The sequence below is a fragment of the Sinocyclocheilus anshuiensis genome, unplaced genomic scaffold, assembly GCF_001515605.1.
Source record: "Sinocyclocheilus anshuiensis isolate Anshui unplaced genomic scaffold, SAMN03320099.WGS_v1.1 scaffold315, whole genome shotgun sequence".
Classification (NCBI taxonomy): Eukaryota; Metazoa; Chordata; class Actinopteri; order Cypriniformes; family Cyprinidae; genus Sinocyclocheilus; species Sinocyclocheilus anshuiensis.
The window spans coordinates 145,087-170,190 of NW_015548210.1; the positions used below are offsets into that span (position 1 = coordinate 145,087).

Below are 25,104 nucleotides of genomic sequence, written 5' to 3' on the forward strand. Positions count from 1 at the left end.
CAGCATAACAGGTTACCAAAGTTTGTTACACCACTCTATTTCACAAAGATTGGCTGTAATGTTACCCAAATTCACTCTGGTGAAGTCTAACCTCCTTTGTTTCATGCTCTATAAAGCATATTTGTCTGATGTGAACAGACATAGATACAACAGGTCACCAAATCCAACAACGCAGCATTAAAGGTTACTGAAATCTGTTACCCCCCCTCTATTTGACACAGATAATGGTTGTAATGTCAGTCAAATTCACTCTTGCGATGTATTACCATTTCTATTTTATATCCTAGAAAATATTTTGGTCTGATATGAACAGACGCAGATGTACAGTAGCATCACCAAATCCGACGACACAGTGTGGATACTGATATCTGTTATACATCTGTTAAGCCACACAGAATGGCTATACTGTTACCCAGATTCACTCTGGTAATGTCTATCTACCTCTACTTAATATATCCTAGAAAATATTTTGGTCTGATGTGAACAGCTGCAGATATACAGCAGGGTCACCAAATCCAACAACACAGCATTAGAGGACACCAAAATCTGTTACCTCCCTCTATTTCACACAGAATGGCTTTAATGCTACCCACATTCCCTCTGGTGATTTCTGACATCCTGTATTTTATATCTTACAATGCATTTTGGCCTGATGCGAACAGACACAGATACAGCAGGGTCACCAAATACGAGAACACAGCATTAAAGGTTACAGAAATCCATTATCCTCCTTATTTTCACACTGAATTGCTTTAATGTTATTCAAATTCACTCCGGTGATGTCTAACCTCCTCTGTTTATTTTTACTCTCTAGAAACCAGTTTAGTCTGACATGAATAGATACAGCAGGGTCACCAAATCTGACAAGGTAAATATGTATCTTAAAAACAGCATAATATAATCTAGTGACCGGTTTCTCCAGGTCATTGATTACGGCACAGCAAATATCAGTGGTTCTAATAATAACTGGTTACGCATGGTGTAAGCCAGGGGTGCCCAAACTCGGTCCTGGAGGGCCGGTGTCCTGCAGAGTTTAGCTCCAGCTTGCCTCTACACACCTGCCTGGAAGTTTCTAGTATACCTAGCAAGACCTTTATTAGCTGGTTCAGGTGTGTTGGATTAGGGTTGGAGCTAAACTCTGCAGGACACCGGCCCTCCAGGACCGAGTTTGGGCAACCCTGGTGTAAGCAGTGGTAATCGATTTGATTCTCAGGAAAACACAAAGCAGTACAAATGTATAGATTGAATGCTTTGTAAGTTACTTTGTATAAAGCCTTTGTCAAATGTGTACATTTTATAAATATGTTTCTCACCTTTGTACATTCCACTTAAGGGTTTGGTTTGTTTTTACGCCTGCGATTGAGTAGCTGGTAGCACAAACCCAGTCATGTCAAAGTTGATTTATTATCATTTGTCTTCTTTGCAGTAGGTAAAGAAACCAAATACAGTGTCTCCAGGAGCCACGGGACATGTAGTTTTGTGTATAAACAGAATGTGTTTCAGGCAGGCCTGACGTCATCGTAACCTGTTTGCATATGTCTTTCTGTGTACACTATACTTGCAGTTGATGCCCTGGTAACAATAGATAACTAAGCAATAATCTGATATTTTCTCAAAGGCTTTTTTGTCTGTACACCTTAAGGTAAGTGAACATCACCTGTGGCTTTGTAGATACAGTGATAGAGATTTGATATATAGATCAGCTGAGCTCCAGGAATGACTGCTGTTGTTGACACTATCAACTCTTTTTTTTATTTTTTTTTTGCAGTGAAACTGGGTGTGTCTTTCAGATTTGAATCAACTACATTCAAGCACAGTCTTGCGTGAACCTTAACAGATGGATCATGGGTTATGTGCCCCAAAAGTAATCTTTCGGATAGACAGGCCACCTTGTTTGACATGTCAGTGTGACGTCAAATCCTCACAAGATCTGCAGACATATGCAAAGCAGACAGGCTCGATGGGTTTCGACTTAATGGAGATGTAATAGATGGTTTACCTCTCTCGCTTTGATAGCATGACTGGAAGCCAGCTGAACTTTGGCCTCTCTGTAGGTTGACAGGTGATCTGACGAAGGAAGACTGGGGATTGTTTCTAGATTTTACTGGATTAATGGAATTTTATGAGGTAAATTGTTATTCTGGATCTTATTATAATAACATTTAAGTTCACAAAAGGAACATGCGTATTAAAATCTGAAAGCCGGTACCTGTCTGTGTACTGAACAAACAGTGTAGTAGTGTAGATAACACTAGATATCATATAGTTATGATAAAATAGCATAGTCACATAATCTTCCAGAAATCATTCTAATATGCTGATTTGTTGCTCCAAAAACAAATATCATTAACAGCGTTGAAAACTGTTTTTCTGGCTTAATATTTAATGTTTTTGTGGAAACCATTATACACTAATATTCAAAAGTGTGACCCAAAATATAAAGGGGAAAGGGGGAAAAAGAAAAATTAATACTTTCATAAGACATTTATAAAAGTTATAGAAGACATTTATAATGTTGCAGAGGATTTACATTTAAATTAGAATATTCATTCAAAAAATGTAAATAAAAAAAATAAAAATAAAATCACAATACATCACATTTTAAGTTCTTCCAAATTGTAATAATATTTCACAGTATTACTGTATACTGTATTTTTGATCAAATAAATGCAGCCTTCATAAGCATCAGTGTTATATAAGTGGTATACTATTATATATTTATTAATATTTTGAATTAGTATTTATTTTCTATTTTAATTTTAGTTATAGTTGAGTGTTGTTTTTGACATTTTTTATAAAAAATTTTTTTTTTAAATATGTCTATATATTTTTTATTCATTTTTATTTCAGTTTAAGCTAAACTAACCGAAAATGAGAAATGATTCCTTGGCAACTAGCTGAATTTGTACTTTTTAAAAAATATTTTCTCTTATTTCAGTTAAACTTCATATTATTTCAAGTAACATTTTTAATGATTTTAGTTTTAATTTTAGTTTTAGTTGACAATAATAACCCTGGTGAGCATAAGAGACGTCTTTCCAAAAAGAAAGCTGAAAAAAAAAAGGAATTATTCCAAACTTTTGACTGGTAGTGTAAAGTCAATAATGCTTTTATACTGAAGTTCATAGTGTGATATATAATAGAATACAGAAGCATTTTGGGTAATATTAGTAATGTTAGAAAAGTTAGAAAAGCCTAATAATAAGTTTGATTATCAAATAGAAATAGTTTGAATGACTTCGTGAGAGAATGACTGGAATTTCTGGAAGCATGTTTCAAATGAGTGTTTACCAAGACAATAAGACATTTGCGCACAGTTCTCATGTCAAAGACACACATACAAAAATAATAGAGGAATTCCTGACGCTTGAAGACAATCGACTGAGCATACTGATCATTTCAGGGCTGTGTCCCATCAGTTGCCCTGCCCGTTTCACAATGATTGCATTTATTTTAGGGCTGTAGATGCTGGTGTGATGATACCTGAGGAAACATGCATGTTTTTAGACTGGGTCTTTTTCTTCTGATCACCACGGGTGAGTTTTCATATATTTACTTTATCAGGGTGCCCACTGCATCTGCACGCATCAAAAACACACACTTAGAGAGTATTTTAGTTTTGTTTTCCAGTAAAAATATCTAAATATCTTTAAAACAAGACTTTTTTGTTTCACCCACTGACAAATTATTTTTCTTTTTCTTTAATAATAAACGTAACCAAATTTATTCAAAAAATGTATTCTTGAAAACAAGTCTCGGATGGATGAATGGTTAAGAAAAAGTAGTTTTTTTTTTGCAGTGTGGAAGTATCAGAGAATTTTAAAATTGTGATTTGCAGGCTTGGAAAAGTCACTGAAATTTATGCAATCTTAGAAAGTAATGGAAATTTCTATGGGAATTTAGACCGGGGCAAGTCGTCACGTGTTATTCCAGTCAGTATTTCTCAGAGCAGTTTTATATTTGATTTTAACCAAATTTATTCTAAAAATGTATTCTTGAAAACAAGTCTCGGATGGATGAATGGTTAAGAAAAAGTAGTTTGTTTTTTTGCAGTGTGGAAGTATCAGAGAATTTTAAAATTGTGATTTGCAGGCTTGGAAAAGTCACTGAAATTTATGCAATCTTAGAAAGTAATGGAAATTTCTATGGGAATTTAGACCGGGGCAAGTCGTCACGTGTTATTCCAGTCAGTATTTCTCAGAGCAGTTTTATATTTGATTTTGTCACATTATATGAATTACGTTGAGATAATCAAATCTGTAACAAGTTATTAATAAATCATGCAAATTTAAAACATATGGCAATATATGGTCATTTTAGCAAAGTATAGGATGATATTGGTTTAAATATTTTATTTAGCTTTATTTATTTATTTAGTTCATTTTAGATTGAAGGACAAATTTGACAAACATTCACTGCTAGAACAAAAACACCCACAAATTAGTGTAATTCATTATTGACTTTTGACTCAAAACCTCATATTCACTGAGATATAGCTACTGTGAGCCCCTAGCCCTGGTCTGTATATTATCTAGTTTTGCTCAGCTCTATATTAATGCTGTTTTGCTAAAAGAGGGGGGGAAAAACATAAAATAGTATACCCAAAAATATTCCGTAATTACCCTTAATGCTCATTTACTTTAAACATGATTTACGATGAGAAGAAAAACAAGAAAACATGCTTTGAATAACTGGATGTAAACGAAACCAGCTATTTGGAATCATTGGTTACTTGTGTGTCGTTGACTGCAGTGGTGTCCGCTCAGGAGCAGCTACAGCCTCTGAATGCAGCGGTACTCCGTGGTTCGAAGGCTCGGTTCAACTGCAGCACAACTCAGCCCCCATTAGTCATGACCTGGACGGTCAACGAACGCTTGGTTATCACCATTCTGGAAGCATTCAGGGTGATTAACAGCACAGATCGTTTTTCTGCCACAAATTTCACCACGCCTGGAGATTACAGATGGGAGTTTGCAATTAGCAACGTGCAGAGAGACGATGCGGGTGAAGTCGCCTGTCAGGTTTTGGGTGGAGCGTCTAGAATGGCCACACTGTCTGTACAAGGTGAGCAGTGTTTGAAGTTCTACCGTGATTCATTTCAACTGATCCATGCCACGTGACGTAAAATGTTTTAACAACACAGATATGATTGAGAGTGAAATATGAGAGTATATGAGAGAACGTCATCAAGTCAGAGCAGCTGCAGATAATTAAAGCTAACAATTAAAAAAATTATATAGAAAGACAGACCGTTCAAACGTTTACTTTTATGAAACAAGGATGCAAAATGTTTAAAAGTGACAGAAATCTTATAAAGTTATAAAAGTTTTACTATTTCAAATAAATGCTGCTTTTAAACTTTCTGTTCATCAACATTGTTAATAATAATAAATCTTTCTTGAGCGCCAAATCAGCATATTAGAATGATTTCTGAAGGATCATGTGACACTAAAGACTGGAGTAATGGAAAATTCATATTTGCCATCAAAGGAATAAATAAAACTTTCAATTATTTTTTAAATGTAAAAATAATTCAGATGTTCCTGTGGCTCAGTGGTAGAGCATTGCTTTAGCAGCGCAAAAGGCTGTGGGTTTGATTCCCAGGGATCACACATACTGTTAAAAAATGTGTAGCCTGAATGCACTGTAAGTCAGTGTCTGCTAAATGCATAAATTATTATTAAATTAATGATTAAAATTTAATTAAATATAAAATAGTTACTTGAAATTGTAGTAATATTTCACAATATTAGTGTTTTTACTGTGTTTTTGATCAAATAAACGCAGCCTTTGTGAGCATAAGACACTCACTTGAAAAACATAAAAACAAAAATAAACTGACACTGAACTTAAAGAGTAAATGAAAGAAAGAAAATTAAAAGTGTATTTGCATGAGGACTGCTGGATCTCTTTAAACCACTTGATCCAATCTTTAAGAACATTAAACAAAGATAAGTAAACAATTAAAAGCAGACAAACGCAAAAGCATGATTTGATCTCTCTTAAACTAGATAATTTGTTATTTTACTCTCAGTTCAACTCTTGTTTATTCAGGTTGCCTTTGGGTGTACAGTCAGTATAGTAAAAGGCTCTGTGTTCAAACTACTGCTTCTCAGATGCAAAGCTCCATCCTTAATGATTTTTGTCATGGTTTGAATGTTAAATTACACTCTTCAACAGCGCCTACTTTCTTGCTTCAGGCTTCATCTTTGAGCCTAAGTGAGTTCCAGCATGCACCTACATCCATATGCTGATCTGTTTTACAACCTTTAAGCATTACTCAGCAATTTTATGCATGACAGAGCGTAAAATTCGGCTAGAACATTCCCAGAGACTGTCTCCTTAAATACATCTGCACTAACTAATGCCCTCATCAGCACTAAAATAACCTTTGTGGACCAAATAAGCATCTGTCAGCTAAATAACAGAAGTCATTGTTTTTCCTAGACAACAATGAAATTAAAACAAGACCAAATACAAAATACACGTTTCAGAAGATGTCAACAACGTTCCAAACTATGCTCAGATTTGCCAAGATAAATAAAGTCAAAGATCTCAAAAGGAACTCAAATATCTCTCAGCAAATTCTTCCCAATCCAGATTATATTCAGTATAAATTGTATTGCTCTATAGGTGTGTCTAATTTTTCTGTTTCTCCTTAAATTGATTCCTAAATAAAACCAAACTAAGCACTCCTTTAAGTCTCCTGAGCAATGAAAGAGCAACCTTTGAGCAATAAAATGTATTAAAATAAAATAATTTTCTCTGACGGCCGTTTCAGGAATTAAGTGTTCATTTAAACAATTTTGGTATTTTTTGTGTGCAGAATCTACGCTTTATTCAAATCTATATAATAATGTTGCTTTTATATATACATACATATATATATGCAACATTATTATATAGATTTAAATATTATATATATATATATATATATATAGAGTATATAGTATGTATGTATGTATTCATTTTTATTTATTTATTTGCACAATAGCTTAATTATACATTTAAAAAAATATTATAAGTCTATTTATATTTCTCCTTAAATTGATTTCTAAATAAAACTAAAGTCATTTAATTTAGCTTTTTTTTTGTTAGATGCATGATCCACATTTTCTACGAATCTTTACACCCTTTTACAAGGTTTACTGTAACTGCAAGAGATTATATTGCTAATTCTGCTTGCTTAACTTTTATAACAAATCTTATATTATTATTTTTAATATATTTAGTATTAGACATTTCAGCTTGAAAATGTATCAGCAGCAGAAGGCACAACCACAGAATATAGCAGAGTATCGCAAGCATGTATATTTAAATAATTTCTTCATTCTTTGATGCATTGTAAGTGAATTGAGTTTTGCCTTACAAGATCTGTCTGTGCTTTGATCATGGACCACGAAAAGTACAAAGCGCAAAGCAAAACAAATCCGAGATGTTATCAGCCACACCTGTAAGTCACTGCTTTCACCTGTCCTGCTGTCCCGTGGGAAATTATCCGATTACATCTCAAAGTGCAGATAATCAATAATAATCTACTTCTTAATTAAAGTGGCCCATGTTTCACGACAGGCCCGACTGTCATTAAAGCAAACTCTCAAATCCAGAGTGATTAGGGCAGAGTGTGTGTTCGAAAGAGATAATTCTGCTCTGTTCTTTTCCAGAACGTGGCAGCGTGGGGATCGTAGGTGGAAATCAGACCAAAACGGAAGGAGCTCAGACCGAGTTCCAGTGTCGGGCCGTGGGCTGGTTTCCTGAACCCAACATGTCCTGGTCTGTTAATGGAGTGGCATATTCCTGCAACACAAGCTCTGTAACACAGGGAAACCTGTTTAACTCCAGCTGTACGCTGGCAGTCACTGCCGTCAAAAACTCTTCTGTTCAGTGTCTGGTCAAGATACCAGCCCTGAGCACACCGGACAGCAGCACTGTCTTCCTGACCGTTGGTAAGAACATTAAACATGCTTTAAGTGATCAACAAATACAGAAGATCACAAATTCTAACTTCTATTCTAAGGATAAACACAAACAGAATCGGAATTCTAAACATAGCACAACAATATAAATGGGGTCATTTTTAATTCCACCCACAAATCAGAAGAATTACTTTCAGCAACAGCTAGAGGGCACTGCAAACACCAATCCAGCCACATGAAGATGAATATTATCAACGAAGCTAATTGTATAACTTTGCTCTCCTGTTTGGCACAAGATGAAGAGCATGCATGATTCCCTTATCTCTTTCAGTTCAAGACAAGCTTGCTAAAAGAGACCAGACGGTGCTGATCGCCGTCACTGTGGCCTTCAGTGCTGCGGCTCTATTGTTTCTAATCATCTATGGAATTGTTTTCTTCTGCAAGAGAAGGAAGAAAAGTGAGTAATTGTGAGGATGAATCCCAATTTTCCCTTTGTAAGCCCAATTATTTGCATTAGTGCATCCCACAAAAAGTGCTTTTTGCAGCCAGATTGTGTTGTTAAGCTTTTTGGACCTTGCTAACTAGCCAAGCTTCTTAAATTATTGATGTAATTCTGGTGTTAAATTGTAAACTGCTAATTTTTTTGTCTCTTTTCTACAGAGTCAAGCTACCAGGAGGAGCTCAGGAGGTGAGAAATGAGCTCCAGTGTGTCTTTTAAGAGTGATTGAAAATGCACAGTAATGCGAAATTGAGGAAACATTTCTTTCAAAACCTTTATTACTGTGAGTGGCTTGCTAACAGGTCTGGGCTCCTGTTTCAGAGCACGAATCCATTCCCAGAATAGGATGCCTGCCACAGAAAATGTGCGAGGACGGGACAACCGAGGATATATTAGAGACAGGCATGATGGTGTGTATGCATAAACAAACATACATAGGGGTATCATCCAATATATTATATATGCATTATTTATTTGATCAAAAATACAGTAATAATAAAAACAGTAATATTATGAAATATTATTGAAATCTGAAATAACAGTTTTCATTGTTATTTTTTTAAATAAACCAAGCAAAATTTAAACTGCACTGTACTTGACGATAATAGTGAAATTTCAAAACTTCAAAGACACAAATAACTGGAAAAAAGAGCAATTTATAACATTCACAATCTGTGTCAAAAATCTGAATGGGCATTATGTTTTTGCACAAAAGAAGCCTTTATTTTCCTTTCTTTTACTGACATCTATTCTAATGTAATGATTCAGGAAAGCATGAATGAACTCTGTACTCTGAACCATCATGTGCTTCTCTTTACTGCAGGACACACCAATGGTGGAGTCTGGTACACAAACCACTCTAACAAACATCAGGTGATGCCTCAAATTAAGCTTAAAGCCAACATGAAACCAAAACTTCACCTATTTACTTCCTTAACACACATTCATGATCTTGTTTCGAACGATTCATCAGTGCACACTATTTCAAAGAAAAATGGTCTTTATAATCTTTCATCAAAATGAAAACCGATCATGTAAAATGCCTCATAATGGAAGTAAAATGGGTTGTGAGCACCTTTCATGTTGAACTGAATATTTCAATACATTTCATAAGCTTGAATATTTGTCAAGACTCCATATCGAATACAAATCTTTGGTTTTTCAGATGCCTGATGGCTTTTTTGATGATGGTCACAGGAACGACAGACACATGACCATCCTCTAGAGACTAGATCTGACTAGATGTTGGACTTCACAGACAGCAGGTGCACTGGCTCTCTTCTTCTCTCTTGTACATAAAATAATCATTTTAGGTTTAAATACAGAAGAAAGAGAGCCCGAAAGATTTGTTTCACCTCCACTGGATTATTTATTGGAACACAGAAGGATTTTCTTGGTGGTCTCAGACTTTTGGACCCCACTGAACACTGTGGATAATCACCATCAGAGCATGTTTTTGGGCTTTAACAGATAAAGTGGTCAGAATGAGGGCGGTCGAGGGGTTGGTTAAGATCTGCCGGAAATCACTTGTCTGTTTACTTAAACCAATCTGACAGAAGTGTTGATTCATTTTAAAGTCCTTGCATGTGCATAATGCATTCATCAGATGCTTGCATTTCCACAGCAGGTTTTTTTTTTAATCAACATCTTCCTGTTTTCTCCAGAATCATAAAATCATCAGCATATGGCACCACACATCCCATGAGAGTTTTGCTTCCTGTTTTTATAGCTACTTACAATTCAAAGATTTTACATTCGAAGCGTTTAGAGAAGATCATCTTGTGTGACACGTAATGCTTCACAGAGCATGATGCTGTTAAACAATTCATCTAAACCACTGACTTTTACCTCCCCACAGAGGGAAACTACTTAAACTCCAAAATTACATCATACAGTGAAGTGTCATGAAATGGACTGGAACTATGTGATCCTTATTAAAACATCAATCAGTCACTTAATATCAAATTCATAAAGACCTTGTGTGTAGTTGTCACTTATCTGCGTTTCATGCATTTTAACGGCACTAAAATCCATAAAATGGATTATAAGAATTTTAAACAAATGTTTTTAAAACAATGTATTATTAATGTATAGCTAAATTGAATTTTTTTCTTCAGTTTTATGATCCCCTCCTCTTTTTTTGTTTTAAGCATGAACCTCACTTTTTATACTTAAAACAAGAAAATATGCCAGTGAGATAAGGAGAATGTATTATACTTAATAGATTAATTAAACCCTGATTTAAGTTTTTTTTTTGTCAGATAGACAACATTTATGTGGTTATAGATTCTTATGTAATAAAGAATAAACACTTTTTTGTACAATTATTGTTTTTTAATCCATCTATCTATCCATCTATCCATCCATTCATCCATCCATCCAAGTTGACTTTATTATTCTGTTTTCAAGATATTTCAAAAATGCTTTCAGAAGCCGCAAAGCTGGATAAATTTTTAAACCAAAGAACAGACATATAGATAACAGACAGAAACGCTCTGCTGCTCTTTTTCATGCGCTCCTTTAGTAGACTATCTCGCTGGAGTGTGCATCTGACATTCTTATCCAAGTGCTCTGCAGTCAGTGTGTGTGAATATTAGCCCTCTTTCATCTTTTCCCTTAAAAAATAATGAATGCTCATAAATAAATAAATAAAGCTGGGTTAATGGCCAGCTGTAGGCTGGCATCTATTCCCACGTGGCTTGTTATGAGCTGTGGAGTCTTCCTCTTCCTCACGCCTCACTCCACCCAGCTCTGTGCTGGCCGAGCAGCTGATATTCTCCCACTCATTACGACCACACCAAAGAAACTTCCTGTTATGTAACCAGCACTGTGTACCTATAAGACACAGATATGGAACATTTCCAGTTTCAATCTAATATGAAGCAAAATATCACGGAGAACCCTGTGGTGAAGCGCTGCTGTAGTGATGGTATCAGCTGGTAATTTCAAAGAATACCATGGTGCTTCGATATATATACTGTAAAATGGCACTAAATAATTACCATATGGCATGGTATTTACATGCTATTCCAAGGTATTTTAAATAAGCTATAGCACATCTGTGTCAGTGTGGCTCCATTCACAGTAAATGCTGCTCCACATAAACTGTTATAATTTACATGCGTGGAGCACCTCAAACTCCATCTCTGCATATTGTTGAGCATTTTAATTTATTATAACGTTCATCTGGGAACTCAGCATGCTCCATTTCATCAGATTTGTAAGGTAAATCATTTATAAACCAAAGCAAACATAATAATTTTCTCAACTGTTCATCGCGACTTCAAAATAAAAGTTTAATCCCTCGCTCTGAGTTTACACATTTTGATGTCCACATATTCAAGAACTTATAGTGGCTGTAGCATTTCTGTCGTAAAGAAATGGCCAAATATTAAAGTTTAAGTGGACTTTTGAATTAAATGTTGTTTAGTCAATATTGAACAAGGATTAGATTGCACAGTGAAGTGTAAAAACAATCGCAGGCATTTGTTATCATGCATAATGTACATTGGCTCTATTGTTTATGACACATTATGTATTTTAACAGTTTTGTTCAATAAAACCATATGATTACTTGCTTTTGATGCTTTAATTTAACCCATTATTATTGCCTCATTGCTATGTATTTGAAGTAATTTTAAAGGCTATTGTTCGCTTAGGTCTATTTTTATTAGGCTACTACATGAAAATTAATTAGTGCTGTCAAACGATTAATCACATCCAAAATAAAAGTTTTGTTTACATAATATATGTGTGTGTACTTTGTATATTTATTATGTATATACTGTATAAACACACACACACGTGCATGTATATATTTAAGAAAAATATGTTACGTTTATATATTAAATATATTTATATATGATATAAATGATATGAATATAAATATATACATGTAAATATTTTCAAAATATATGCTGTATGTGTGTGTATTTATATATACATAATAAATATACAAAGTACACACACATATATTATGTAAACAAAAACTTGTATTTTGGATGCGATTAATCGCGATTCATCGTTTGGCAGCACTAAAATTAATTATAATAATCAGATTATATATACTGCTGACCTTTTTTTGGTACGTCACCCAAAACGCCAGAATTTGTGACTCTACTGGATAATTAATAATACATTTTTTAATAAATTAAGTGATTTAAGTTCATAAAATGAATTATTTGGCATTCTTGCATTTAGACATTCCCATTATTTTTCTACTCTAAATTCACTGTGGTAATGCTCTAAAATAACTGTCAGAAATCGTCTTGTTCAGTCATAAAATGGCAATTAAAGTCAAACCCTTTTCAAAATCATTTTCACTTCAAGAACATGGACCTTCAAAGTTAATGTTATGAAATATTCAAAGAGTGAGCAGGTGTAAAGTTCTCCATAGATCTTGGCCCACTATTAACAACCTCTCAGAATAGCTGCTTAATTCAGTTGGTCTGAATGACTGTCTTCTCCTGAAGCAAATGATCATGGATGTGAGAAGCGTAAAGGTCAGCCAGACTCCACAGTTTATTTGTCCACACAATCTAGTTGGATCTTTTGCTAAAGGCACTCCGGGAGTTAATGAACCTCCGTTGTGTTTCAGAAAAACCAGACAGAAATACAGCAACCACTAAAACTGATACACCAGGGTAGTCTTGCCAGAAGACACAGCTGGGTCTCAGGCAACATTTAGGAGCTAATGATTAGAGAGGAAATATTATCACCTTTGCACACAACCTTGCTTTTAAAGATTTATGACTTTCTCACAATAAAACCTCCAGAGAGTAGCAAAACTGTCTGTTCTCTCTATATATACCCCTACAAGCCGATGGAAATGCTTCTGTTGTGGTTGCATGGTACATACTCACTTGAGACCCATTTCTGTCTTCCTATTATTTAAAATAACATGCTATTTTTGTACTTCCAGCAGAAAAAAGCAATGCTGATCAGCAGGCCAATGCAGATGAATTCATTAGAGAAATTGTCAATGACAGATTTTTCATATTACGCCTTAAAGAATAGTTCACACAAAAATGAAAATTTGCCGAAATGTTACTCTCTTTGGCCATCGAAGATATAGGTAAGTTTTGAGTTTGTTTCTTCATATGAACAGATATGGAGGAATTTAGCATTACGTCACTTGCTCTCTACAGTGAATGGGTGCCGTCAGAATGAGTGTCACAGAGGAGGCTCCCGTACCGCCTCCTCCGCACCACCAGAGGGAACCGTCTCCCGAATATTAGTCATTCCCATTCGGACTCCAATTCCCATCACCCCTCATGCCTGGGACTGATTGCTCATCCACACCTGCACATCATATACACACACACATATAAGGGTCCGTGTACGTTTTGATCATTTCATTTCCTATTTGGAACGGAATAACGAGAAATGAGAAGACGGCTCGTTTGTTCGTATTTTTGTTTAATTTAACCAAACGGAAAACGAGATTTCGGCTTGATTTCTCATCTTTCGTTTGCGCTTTACAAATCGGTTTATAGTTTCGATTATTCATTCGCACACGTGGGCGGCTCTGAAACGCCCCTTTCATCTGATTGGCCAAATTGCTCCGCCTTCAGTATGAACTTTAAATTCTGTCAGGCAGAATAAAAGTCAGTACGAATGCGGCGCAGAATATCGCACTTTAATAACAAATTGTCTGAAACCATCACTCACTGTTACCTACGCATAACATTTGAAGCAGAAATATAATAATGTGAGCTAGCCTATATAGTCTACAGTATGCTGACACATTATTTCTAGGTTATATAGCATTGTATAATAATCGCATGTCCCATTTGGATAAAAGTGAAGTGCAAATAAAAACCAATATTGGGCTGAATAGTAGGCTATAATAATGTGTCTGTGGTATACAGTGCATACATTACATTTTGTGGTCTTCTCAGAGGGTTAGGATTAGGGGTAGGGGATAGAATATACAGTTTGTACAGTATAAAAATCATTGTCTATAGAAATTTCCCATAAAACATTAAAATCCAACAACCCAATTAAACCTCTGTTCATTATCTGTGATTACAAAATTCCAATACGCATAGCACCGAGATGTGTCTGGAATAACTGTTTAACTGTGCAATGAACAGCACATCATAAAAGCTTTTGAACAAGTTGTGATTGCCTTGGTACATTCATGCAATTGCTTATGTACATCTGTCTGTGGTTTCCTACATTATTAGTTGATAATGTCTTATTGCTCAAAATGTATTATATAGTTCTCTGTGCAATAGTCCTACCCCTCAAAACATCTAGTCCTTATTTCATCATTTAAGTTTTTAAATGAAAAATGGTTGATCTAGTTGTCATAAACTGTAAAGCATATTTTATTTCTATTTGACTTTTTGTAAATTTGCCACGAATTGTGCAATGATCAAAACGTACACGGACCTATAAGCCACTCACACACACAGACTCTCTGCGAAGTCTTGATTTACCCTGGCTGTCATTTCTGAGCGTTATACCCGTGTTTGATTTTCTGTGCATCTGTTCTTGGACTGTTTCCCCAATTCTCTGATTGTTATCTGCCTGCCCCGACTTGGATTGTTTCACCTGGACTCTGTTTGCTTGCCGCCTGCCCCGATCTCTCGTCTGGTTCACGACTCTGTCTCTGCTGTTCTGCCTTGCCGGTATTTGACCCAGTATTGTCTGACTATTCTAAATAAAAGCTGCAAATGGATCCACACGCTTCTGACTTGTCACAACAATGAGACTCCAAACAGCTGATAAAATATCACAATAATCCACATGACTGAAGTCCATCAATTAACCGTCACTTCTGGCCAGCGACATATATTTTTCAGAACGTTTTTCGACTGTTTTTGCTTGTAAACAGTGCTTGATCTGTGCAACTTTTATACTGGAGAAAGCAATATTATGGATACAGTACTCTAATTTTTAGCTGAAAGCAACAGTTTGAATAAGCAACATCTTATTTGTTTCTTACAAACCCAAAGCTTTTCTCTTCAAAAGACATTCATTGATGGTCTGGAGTCGTGTCAGTATTGTATAGATCATTGCAATGTTTTTATCAGCTGTTTGGACCCTCATTCTGACGGCACCCATTCACTGCAGAGGATCCATTGGTGAGCAAGTGATGTAATGCTCAATTTTTCCAAATCTTCAAATTTTCATTTTTGGGTGAACTTTTCCTATAAGGTTTAATGCTGAGCTTTATGTGGTTGGGATTTGACCCATAATGGTGGGCTCATCCTAACAATGACTAATGCGTCCTAAAGCCCCGCCAATCCATTTTCATAAGCTCTTTTAGCTCGTTAACTGTATTTATAACCAAAATTAATTTACTTAATGAATAGTCAGGTAGATTTAAGCTTTTATATCATTGGCTCAGTTGAGGTATAAAGACTACATTTCTGAACTGCACTGATCTCATTGGTCTGTTTGCGATTAGTATTCATGCAGTGCATCATGTAAACCCTCATGTTTTAATCAAAAATTTCTAGTCCAATAAACACACAGGCATACTGTAATCAAGATCTTTCTCTCATCAGCATTGAAGATCCATGTACACAACTCCACCATTTTGCTAATCAGTAATTTGCATCATTAGTTAGTGCCTATTAAAACTGTATTGTGTTTCCATGGAGTTATTTGGAATGAGAAACAGCTCTTGCTCTTTCAACAAAATGTTCAAGATTTCCGGGAGGCCAGTAATTATTCAGTGCGATTCAGTGTTACAGAGCCATTTACTTTAAATGAGCCCACTGTAAATTGAACCCTTCATTACAGCACACAGCTAATGAAAGTCAAAGTGAGGTGCAAGTACATGACGTGTATTGTGCTGAGGTCACTGTAAAGTCCTCACTGAATTATGTAGGATAATTATTAATTATAATGCTTAAAAATAACTGATATAATTATAATTTAGATTGTAAGAAGAACATAAGTGGTGTTTGTCAATGCAAAACTCGCCACCATGGTGTTTTGTGGTTGCTAACATGTTCTGAATGCTTTTTAGTGCATGCAGTTAGGGTGTTTTGGGTGGTTGTTAAGATAAAAACACAGGCACATTCGTAAGACGTAGAGAGTATGTAAATATGCACACCACGGCACTGCATGAATCAAGTCAGAAAATATATAATGAGTTGTCAATTTCATACACTGTGAATCAAGTTTTATCAAATTAAGCATGACCATAACTGCCTCTGGGGATGCAAGCAGATCATACAAAAATATAGAAATAAGAGTGTACATTATTAATTACCCACAAAAACCTAAAATAGTTACAAACTGCCATAAGATTGCATTGTTAGTCATATATAATATGCACAAGCAAAGACAGAATAACACTGGGCAGAAGGTCTAAGAGGGGTTTCCTTTGTAGTTACAGGGTTCAGACATAAGTAGGTTCACTATAATATAAGCCAAGCTGTATCAATGCCAGTGAACGTTTCCCCTCCACCTCTATCTCCTGCGCTCTTCTTAGTGTAGGCAGTTTCTATGCCAGCAGTGCATTGGAGATGATTCATAGGATTCTGCTAATGGTCATTAATAGTCTATCAGGAATGGCCTTAATTAAGGCTTAACCATTCTCAAAGCCTTGTCAGTCTAATGTATAGCTGAAAAGTAATCACGAGAAGTAGACTTTAATTAAGCATTTGCTTGAATGTGTACAGTAATGTGCTATTGCTGTCAGGTTTGGCTGGATGACGGTTATGGATCGTCAAATACTCAACATCAACCAAGAAACTTCTAGAGACTGCTTTGAAAAACACAGCCAGTCGTTTCTGCGGATCTTACTAAAGTGTTGCAGTGTTACTCTGAGGCAGTGTGGGTCATAGTATCAAATTCAGAGCTCGGGGGCAGCAGAGACATTATATGACACCAAGCAGCGTCATTAAACAGGGACTTTCTGCAGCACTGTTTACTCAAGAAAGACCAAAAATACAGAGAACCGAGCACAATTCTCTTATGTAAAGAGAAGAGCAGTGACCCTCTGCAGGGCTGTGATTTGAATTAAAGGAATAGTTCAGCCAAAAATGAAAATTTGCTAGAAATTTACACACCCTCAGGCCATCCAAGATGTATATGAGTTTGTTTATCATCGGAAAGGATTTGGAGAAATTTACAAATTTACATTACATCACTTGCTCACCAATGGATCCTCTGCAGTGAATGGGTGCCGTCAGAGTGAGAGTCCAAACATCTGATAAAAACATCACATTAATCCACAAATAATCCACACCACTACAGTCCATCAATTAATGTCATGTGAAGTGAAAAGCTGCATGTTTCTAAGAAACAAATCCATCATTAATGTCTTTTTAATAAAGGAATAGTTCAGCCAAAAATGAACATTTGCTAGAAATTTACACACCCTCAGGCCATCCAAGATGTATATGAGTATCATCGGAAAGGATTTGGAGAAATTTACAAATTTACATTACATCACTTGCTCACCAATGGATCCTCTGCAGTGAATGGGTGCCGTCAGAGTGAGAGTCCAAACATCTGATAAAAACATCACATTAATCCACAAATAATCCACACCACTACAGTCCATCAATTAATGTCATGTGAAGTGAAAAGCTGCATGTTTCTAAGAAACAAATCCATCATTAATGTCTTTTTAACTTCAAATACCATTGTTTGCTTCATTACTACCTGCCAGAATACAAGTCCTCTAACCATAATATTGCTTTTACCAGTGGAAAGTCAACTTACCTGAATCAGGAGAGAAATATGCACAGATCAAGCATCACCGTTTACAAGTGACAAAACACAAACAAATTTGTCAGTGGATTTTAATGTGAGAGGTCAACAGGGGATGGACTTTTCACTGAAGCAAGCATCATGAATTTTGGATTTATATTTCGGCCAGAAGTGATGGTTTAAAGTCAAGACACCTTAACAATGGATTTGTTTCATACAAACACACAGCTTTTCACTTCACAAGATGTTAATTGATGGACTGGAGTCATGTGGATTACTTGTGGATTATTGTGATCTTTTTATCAGCTGTTTGGACTCATTCTGACGGCACCCATTCACTGCAAACCACTGCAGATTCTCTCCAAATCTGTTCCAAAGAAGAAACGAACTCATCTACATCTTGGATGGCCTGAGGGTGAGTACATTTTCAGCAAATGTTCATCTTTGAGTGAACTATTTCTTTAAAGTGCTGGAAATGCAAAAACAAGAAGATAAAATGGTTTTCTTTCTATAGATGTTTTTCTTCCATTTATACATTCATCTCAAAATTCATGGTGACAAGTGCCCTAAGGCCTGTTTGGCCAAGTGTGAGTCAATAGAGAACACCACGGACTGTGATGTTTTTCTTCCATTTATACATAGTTCATCTCAAAATTCATGGTGACAAGTGCCCTAAGGCCTGTTTGGCCAAGTGTGAGTCAATAGAGAACACCACGGACTGCCTTTAAATTTCCAGTCTCCATTAAAATGTCTCTGTTAAAGCTGGTCTTCCAGCTTGCGTTAATGGAAGACAATCGATTGTCATTTAACAAGCCAGCAAATAAAAAATATTATGGGAATTCAAGGAACAAAGACAGAGATGTCACACAATTCTGATCTGGCTGTGGTTGCGTCGTTCTAGCTGCTTTTATCCTGCACGGCACCAGAGGAATAGCTTGTGTTTAATGGAGCTCATCTGTTGAGAGAGATGATAACATCTGTGATAACCAAACTCGCTGCTCAGCGATTATAAAGACCGTATGTGAATCTGATGCACCAAGCCCCAAAACGGTTTGAAATTGTGTTAGTTTGTAGGTGGCAGCATGCAAACAGGAACTCTCCCCAAGCTCACATGCTGCAGCGAAGGATAAAACTGCACATTTTCCCCCTCCATTACACTTGCACAATCAATGCATATGTTAATATACAAATGATTAATTAAGCTATCCACTTATTAAGGACCGTTCTCTTCATCAGGGCAGGCTCTAGGTCTTTTGCTGGTGAGGCATCTCCCTGCTGCTGTTTTAAAGATTACATTGATCCAAACTTCATTTATGCCAAGAAGCACTGCTGCAGTGAAGCTTTTGCACTGGCGTTCATCTGAATCTACTGTATGCGAGTCGAGGGCTGCATGCTGACTCTCTAGGAGGGAGATGCCGGATCTGCACCGAGGTGCACAAGCACATTTGCTGTCAGGTTGTGGAGGGAATACCTTAAAAGAGTCTAATTTCTGCAAAATGTAATGCAAACTGAATACATTTAGTGGGGATAGTTACTTGGTTGTATACGTAAATTTATTGTATAGGCCTATATTTTAATTATTATTATTTTATTTATATTATTATTAGTACTATTATTTATTTGTTTATTATAATTATTTATTCTTCAAAGTAGTAGAAATTAAACATTTTTGCTATCATGGTGGGGACTTTCCATTATCTTTTTTTTAACGAGCTACTAATTTTTTATCCTTTAACCCTCAATTTAACCCTCATTTATGCCAAGAAGCACTGCTGCAGTGAAGCTTTTGCACTGGCGTTCATCTGAATCTACTGTATGCGAGTCGAGGGCTGCATGCTGACTCTCTAGGAGGGAGATGCCGGATCTGCACCGAGGTGCACAAGCACATTTGCTGTCAGGTTGTGGAGGGAATACCTTAAAAGAGTCTAATTTCTGCAAAATGTAATGCAAACTGAATACATTTAGTGGGGATAGTTACTTGGTTGTATACGTAAATTTATTGTATAGGCCTATATTTTAATTATTATTATTTTATTTATATTATTATTAGTACTATTATTTATTTGTTTATTATAATTATTTATTCTTCAAAGTAGTAGAAATTAAACATTTTTGCTATCATGGTGGGGACTTTCCATTATCTTTTTTTTAACGAGCTACTAATTTTTTATCCTTTAACCCTCAATTTAACCCTCATATGAACACACATACATGTAGGCTACATACATATGCACACACACATTATATATTTCAATGCAATGAAGGTGCGTTAAGTGCATTAAAATGTTGAAGTTAAATATTCTTATATAGTATAAGCTATATGTTTAATGCAATGAAATTGAATTCCTATGCATCAAAATATGTTATTTATCATGCTGTAGCCTACATTTCTATAGGAGTCGTAAAAGCTGCAATTGTGCGCTTCAGTGATTATTCAGAAGATTATAGTGGTGACATAGCACCAGAAGCGTTGACACCGGCAGCTTTTCATTGGTTTAGTGCAAACGTGATGACATGAAAGGGAGTTGGAGCTCCAAGTATAAAACTCCAGCAGGCGCACAAACCCACGCAGCGCGCGGACTGAAGGACTGCACCACTGCTGCTCTTTTGCCGAATCCACCCTTCATCATCATACTCATTATCCAGCATGAGTGAGGTGAGCTTTCCTCATATACTATAACCCTCGGTGCACGATGCATCACTCTACTTTAACGAGCTAATGGGGTTTCCCTAGGAGGAAATGATCTTTCAGTGTTGGGGAGACCTGAAAATGCTACATTACGACAATGCCTTGAACTTGCACTGAATGCAGTCTTATTATTTCCCCGTTTGCGGAGTTTGAGCAAATGCTTTCTTCACTACAACCGCAAAAAATCGTTTTAAAAAATGAAATGGCATCCATTTATCAGAACAACATGCTTAGTAAAGCTTAGAAGAGCGCGACGGATTGGGAATATTGTTCTGTTGCATCTGCGCGCGCAGGCAGATTGTCGAATCAGCATTATGCACGCTTTGATTAATGATGCAACAAATGCCAGCTATCAGTTAAGACAACACTAACCTGAGATGACACTGTGATGTCTATTGATGATAAGCGGCTAAAATTTGCTCTCATGATCTTTAAGTCGAATTAGTAGTATTTTGCGCGCGCAGGCAGATTGTCGAATCAGCATTATGCACGCTTTGTTAATGATGCAACAAATGCCAGCTGTCAGTTAAAACAACACTAACCTGAGATGACACTGTGATGTCTATTGATGATAAGCGGCTAAAATTTGCTCTCATGATCTTTAAGTCGAATTAGTAGTATTTTGATGCACCAAATGCTTTTGATAATGTTTGCATAAAAAATATGAATATGTATTTAGAATTCGTTGGAATTCTTGGAGTTTTTACCTAGGCTACTATGCACATGGAGCCACCACAGATAGTTTTAACGTTTTTACGCATTTTTCGCCTAGCTGTCTGGACTCTTTTTCTGACTGATCTTTTTGGGATTTATCTTTAAATTAGGACTGATTTTAAAATATTTGAGTCTAAATCTTAAACACAGCCGTTTAGTAGGCTAATTCGTTCGGACCTTTTGAATACATTGAACTGGTTTACAGAACAAGTCAAAACGATTCATTCTAAAAACGAACTGAATCGGTCCGAGTTGTTTTCGAGTCAACAACGCACTGATTCATTGAACAGAGAATCGTTTCTTTGTGGACATGTCCGACTCGTAATCATCTGGGTTAAAAGCTTACTAACTCGATAAACCGAGAATCATCTGTTTTTATCGTATGTATCCCCAATGACGACTTAAAATCCTCTGTTAGATTCGCAATGGTCCATGATTCATGGAACTCACTGACTCATTGAACCGATATGACAAAAAGTATGACAGTTTAATAAACAGAGTTCGTTTTAATTAAGAAAATGATTTTAATAAACAATGTCTACAACGATATAAGTAAGAATAACTTTTGCTATTGTATTAAATGCTAATTATATTTAGGTTCTAAATGGCTTGTTTTTTTAATGAGCTGAATCTTGGCTGCAATAAACTTAACTATTAGACACGAAATGACAAACAACAATTTATATACTTAACTGGAACGTTTTAGAATGCCTAATATGACACGCTGGCGTGTCAGGGATCACGTGATGTGATTTGTTTTTTGCTTTGAGTGTTCGAAAGAACCGATTCCAGAAATGATTCGGACTTACCATCACTACTGCCTTGCACACGCTCGAAATGTCCGAAGCCGACCCACTGCTAGGGATGGGCGATACCTCTTATTTTATTTTCGATCCGATATTTTCAAGCCCAGTATCGCCGATATTGATACCGATACGATACCTCTAAACTAAATTAAACTGATCTTTTAAATTATTAAACGAATATAATCAGTGATTATACTTACTTAATATTAGATTTTAAAGCCATGTTTTTTTACATTTTATAGGCCTTTTGTGTTTACACTGTCAGAAATAAAATATACTATAATTGTATTTTAGCCCTTTACTGGGGCAGTAACCTCAAATGTGCAACTATACCCCTAAAAGTGAGCATATTAGTACCATACAAGTATGCATGCTTTAAGGGTAGATAAATTACAAAGGTGCACCTTTGAGGATACCTCAGGAGAAATAAACATGGTGTTACATAAGTACTAAAATGTATTATTATTATTATTATTACCATGGTAAATTTGTGGTTACTGCAGTTTTAAATACTGTGGTAAACTGTGGTTACTGTAATAAAACCATGGTTAATTCTTTGTAAAAGGCTGCTTGATAAATAAATAAAATTAATGGTTAAAAAATGCACTTTAGAATCAATATTTTTATGCGAGGATCGATCCTTTCGATACAATATCAGTATCGAAAGTATTGATACTTAAGGATCGATCCGCCCATCCCTACCCACTGCAGCATCAGTGGATGAGGAGCCGCTTCCCTCAAAGCAGGAGCAGGAAATGTAGGAATGTTATATAAATGATCATTTTAGTCTCGATTAAAAACATGCCTGAACGTAGTATTTGCTAAAAGAGCTCAATAAGGCTTGTGATGTACTGCACATCTTCAAACAAATCTGCTGGCCCATTCAAGCATATCTGTCAGTTAAATGAACAGAGGAAGCACATGGAATCCAGAAATGATGGATAGAGCAGGATAAGCTGGGAACTCTTCCATGCAGGTGCTTGTGGAGTAAGGACTTCATACAACACTCTTGAATAATTTAAGATCTTCCCTTGACCTATGTTCTTCTTAAGAACCAAAAGAAAGATTTTCACGGTCTCTTACAAATTTAGACTGGCTGAAGTGTTTGCATGTCCAGGAATATTGCTGGAATTCCAGAGATATGGGTGGGGACGACCGAGGGAAAATGCAGATATGCTCATTATGGACTCAAAACAATATAACACAATAGCTGGTATTGTATTCTTAAAGGATTAGCTGAAAATTTAAATTCTGCCTTTATTTACTTCATGATGTTCAATGCCTGTTTGATTTGATTTCTTCTGTGAATTGTAATGAAAGTGATTCTAGACTGGTGTTGTCATGCTTTTTCTTCCCCATTTTAAAGCATTACAACACCAGTTAATTTAGTTTAAACTGATAAATCAATTTCTGGGGATAAAATGTGTCAATAGCCATTCATCATTACTGTAAAATTAGTGTAAAATTACTTTTAACAATTATTTGCTCAAGGAGAAAAGACATAAGCATAGCTACTTCAGGAAGGGAAAGAATGGATCCTGCATTATATATTTAATTTATCTTTTAAATCTATTTCATTTAATCTTTTAAAATATGAAGTTGTTTCATTACTATGCACATCGAACCACTTTGAATCGTTTATAAATAGTTTTTTTTAAGCGAAAACTTGAATTTTAGTTGCATGAATCATATAAACCAGCTTTATAATACATTGACTCATTTTGGGGTTTGGTAGCCCCAGTTTCAAGGTGGAAACAGCTTTGAAATAACATGAGGGTGAGTAAATTAAAAAAAGAGACTGCAAAACAAGACAGCTGTCCTGTTTACAAGAGTCTGTCTGAATTTGAGGGGGAGCATTAGGATTTGATATGTTTTGGAGTGTAATCTCTTATGCCTGAAATGGGATCTGTGATATTTACCTGATTAGATATCTGAATCATTGTTTAAACAGGGATTTAATAAATGTGCAGTGAAAATACACCGCACAGACTGATGAGATCAGACAAAGAGATCAGGATTGGGCACAATCAGCGATGACCTCCACTGATGTTAGTATGGATTGATTGGTCTTTCCGACATTTGAAAGTGGAGAAATCACTTTCTCTTTGCCTTCCCATTATTCCCAGAGAAGCTACTGCTGTGCATTTGTTAGCAAATCTGTACAGAATGCGAGTATGGTAAATCCAAAAGGTCCAGATTTGAAGGGCAGACCAGAGATTGAACTGCTGTCCACAGTGAGATATTAAGCGGATTTGTAGATGACTTTTGTTGCCATGTAGGATTATGTAACACAGGGTGGATTTGGATCTGAACCATAATAGGGGTAGTCTTCTGACATCTGGTATAAAGTCTTCAAGAGCTCCTGGGAAGTTCTTGTGTGTGGATCAGAAGTCATAATTGCAGTGTGAAGTCCACTCAAGTGGTTTTAGTAAAAAAAAAATGTAATAAGTAATTTCATATGTTTTCTATTGTTTCATCTTTCTGAGAAGGGAAGCATTCTTTGTGCTAATGCAAAAAAAAAAAGAAAAAAGCAAACTGCTGCTGAGAATCATGGGAAATGTAGTTTTCTTGTTTTGTGCTCTCAAAGTTAAAATGTTAACTTTAAAAAAATATGTCTCAGCATATTCAAAGATAAAAAAAATGTATTTATCAGATAATTTTTCAGATAATATTGTTTATAAATAGTTTTGCTTACCAATAAAAATTTGTATATACATTTATATGATAAAGTTTATATTAAAATTTTAATATGCTTACAAATTAAACATTTTCCTAAATACAAAATAAAAATTAAAGCTTTTA

The 25,104-nt window shown here is 35.7% G+C and overlaps 2 protein-coding genes across 2 annotated transcripts in view; both read left to right on the plus strand.

Annotated features, from left to right (window-relative positions):
• Positions 1-1,970: 1,970 nt before the first annotated feature.
• Positions 1,971-10,497, plus strand: LOC107653719 (immunoglobulin superfamily member 5-like). The gene is made up of 9 exons (XM_016440518.1): positions 1,971-2,127; positions 3,458-3,536; positions 4,753-5,064; positions 7,665-7,946; positions 8,248-8,373; positions 8,577-8,604; positions 8,737-8,825; positions 9,239-9,288; positions 9,581-10,497. Exons 2-9 carry the CDS (start codon positions 3,494-3,496, stop codon positions 9,638-9,640), a joined length of 990 nt encoding a protein of 329 aa, XP_016296004.1. The 5' UTR covers positions 1,971-2,127; positions 3,458-3,493; the 3' UTR covers positions 9,641-10,497.
• A 10,124-nt stretch (positions 10,498-20,621) lies between these two features.
• The window catches only part of LOC107653697 (Purkinje cell protein 4-like), a 23,104-nt gene continuing 18,621 nt past the window's right edge, over positions 20,622-25,104 (plus strand). Inside the window, exon 1 of the mRNA XM_016440491.1 lies at positions 20,622-20,749. Coding sequence (XP_016295977.1) covers positions 20,741-20,749 — 9 coding nt within the window. The 5' untranslated portion in view covers positions 20,622-20,740. The remainder of the gene's footprint in view (positions 20,750-25,104) is intronic.

Excerpts from the sequence above, each read along its gene's own strand:
- LOC107653719 (XM_016440518.1), top strand. The coding sequence starts at position 3,494 with ATGCATGTTTTTAGACTGGGTCTTTTTCTTCTGATCACCACGG. Across the intron at positions 8,605-8,736 it reads TACCAGGAGGAGCTCAGGAG|AGCACGAATCCATTCCCAGA; the intron begins GTGAGAAATGAG and ends CTCCTGTTTCAG. Across the intron at positions 9,289-9,580 it reads ACCACTCTAACAAACATCAG|ATGCCTGATGGCTTTTTTGA; the intron begins GTGATGCCTCAA and ends TTGGTTTTTCAG.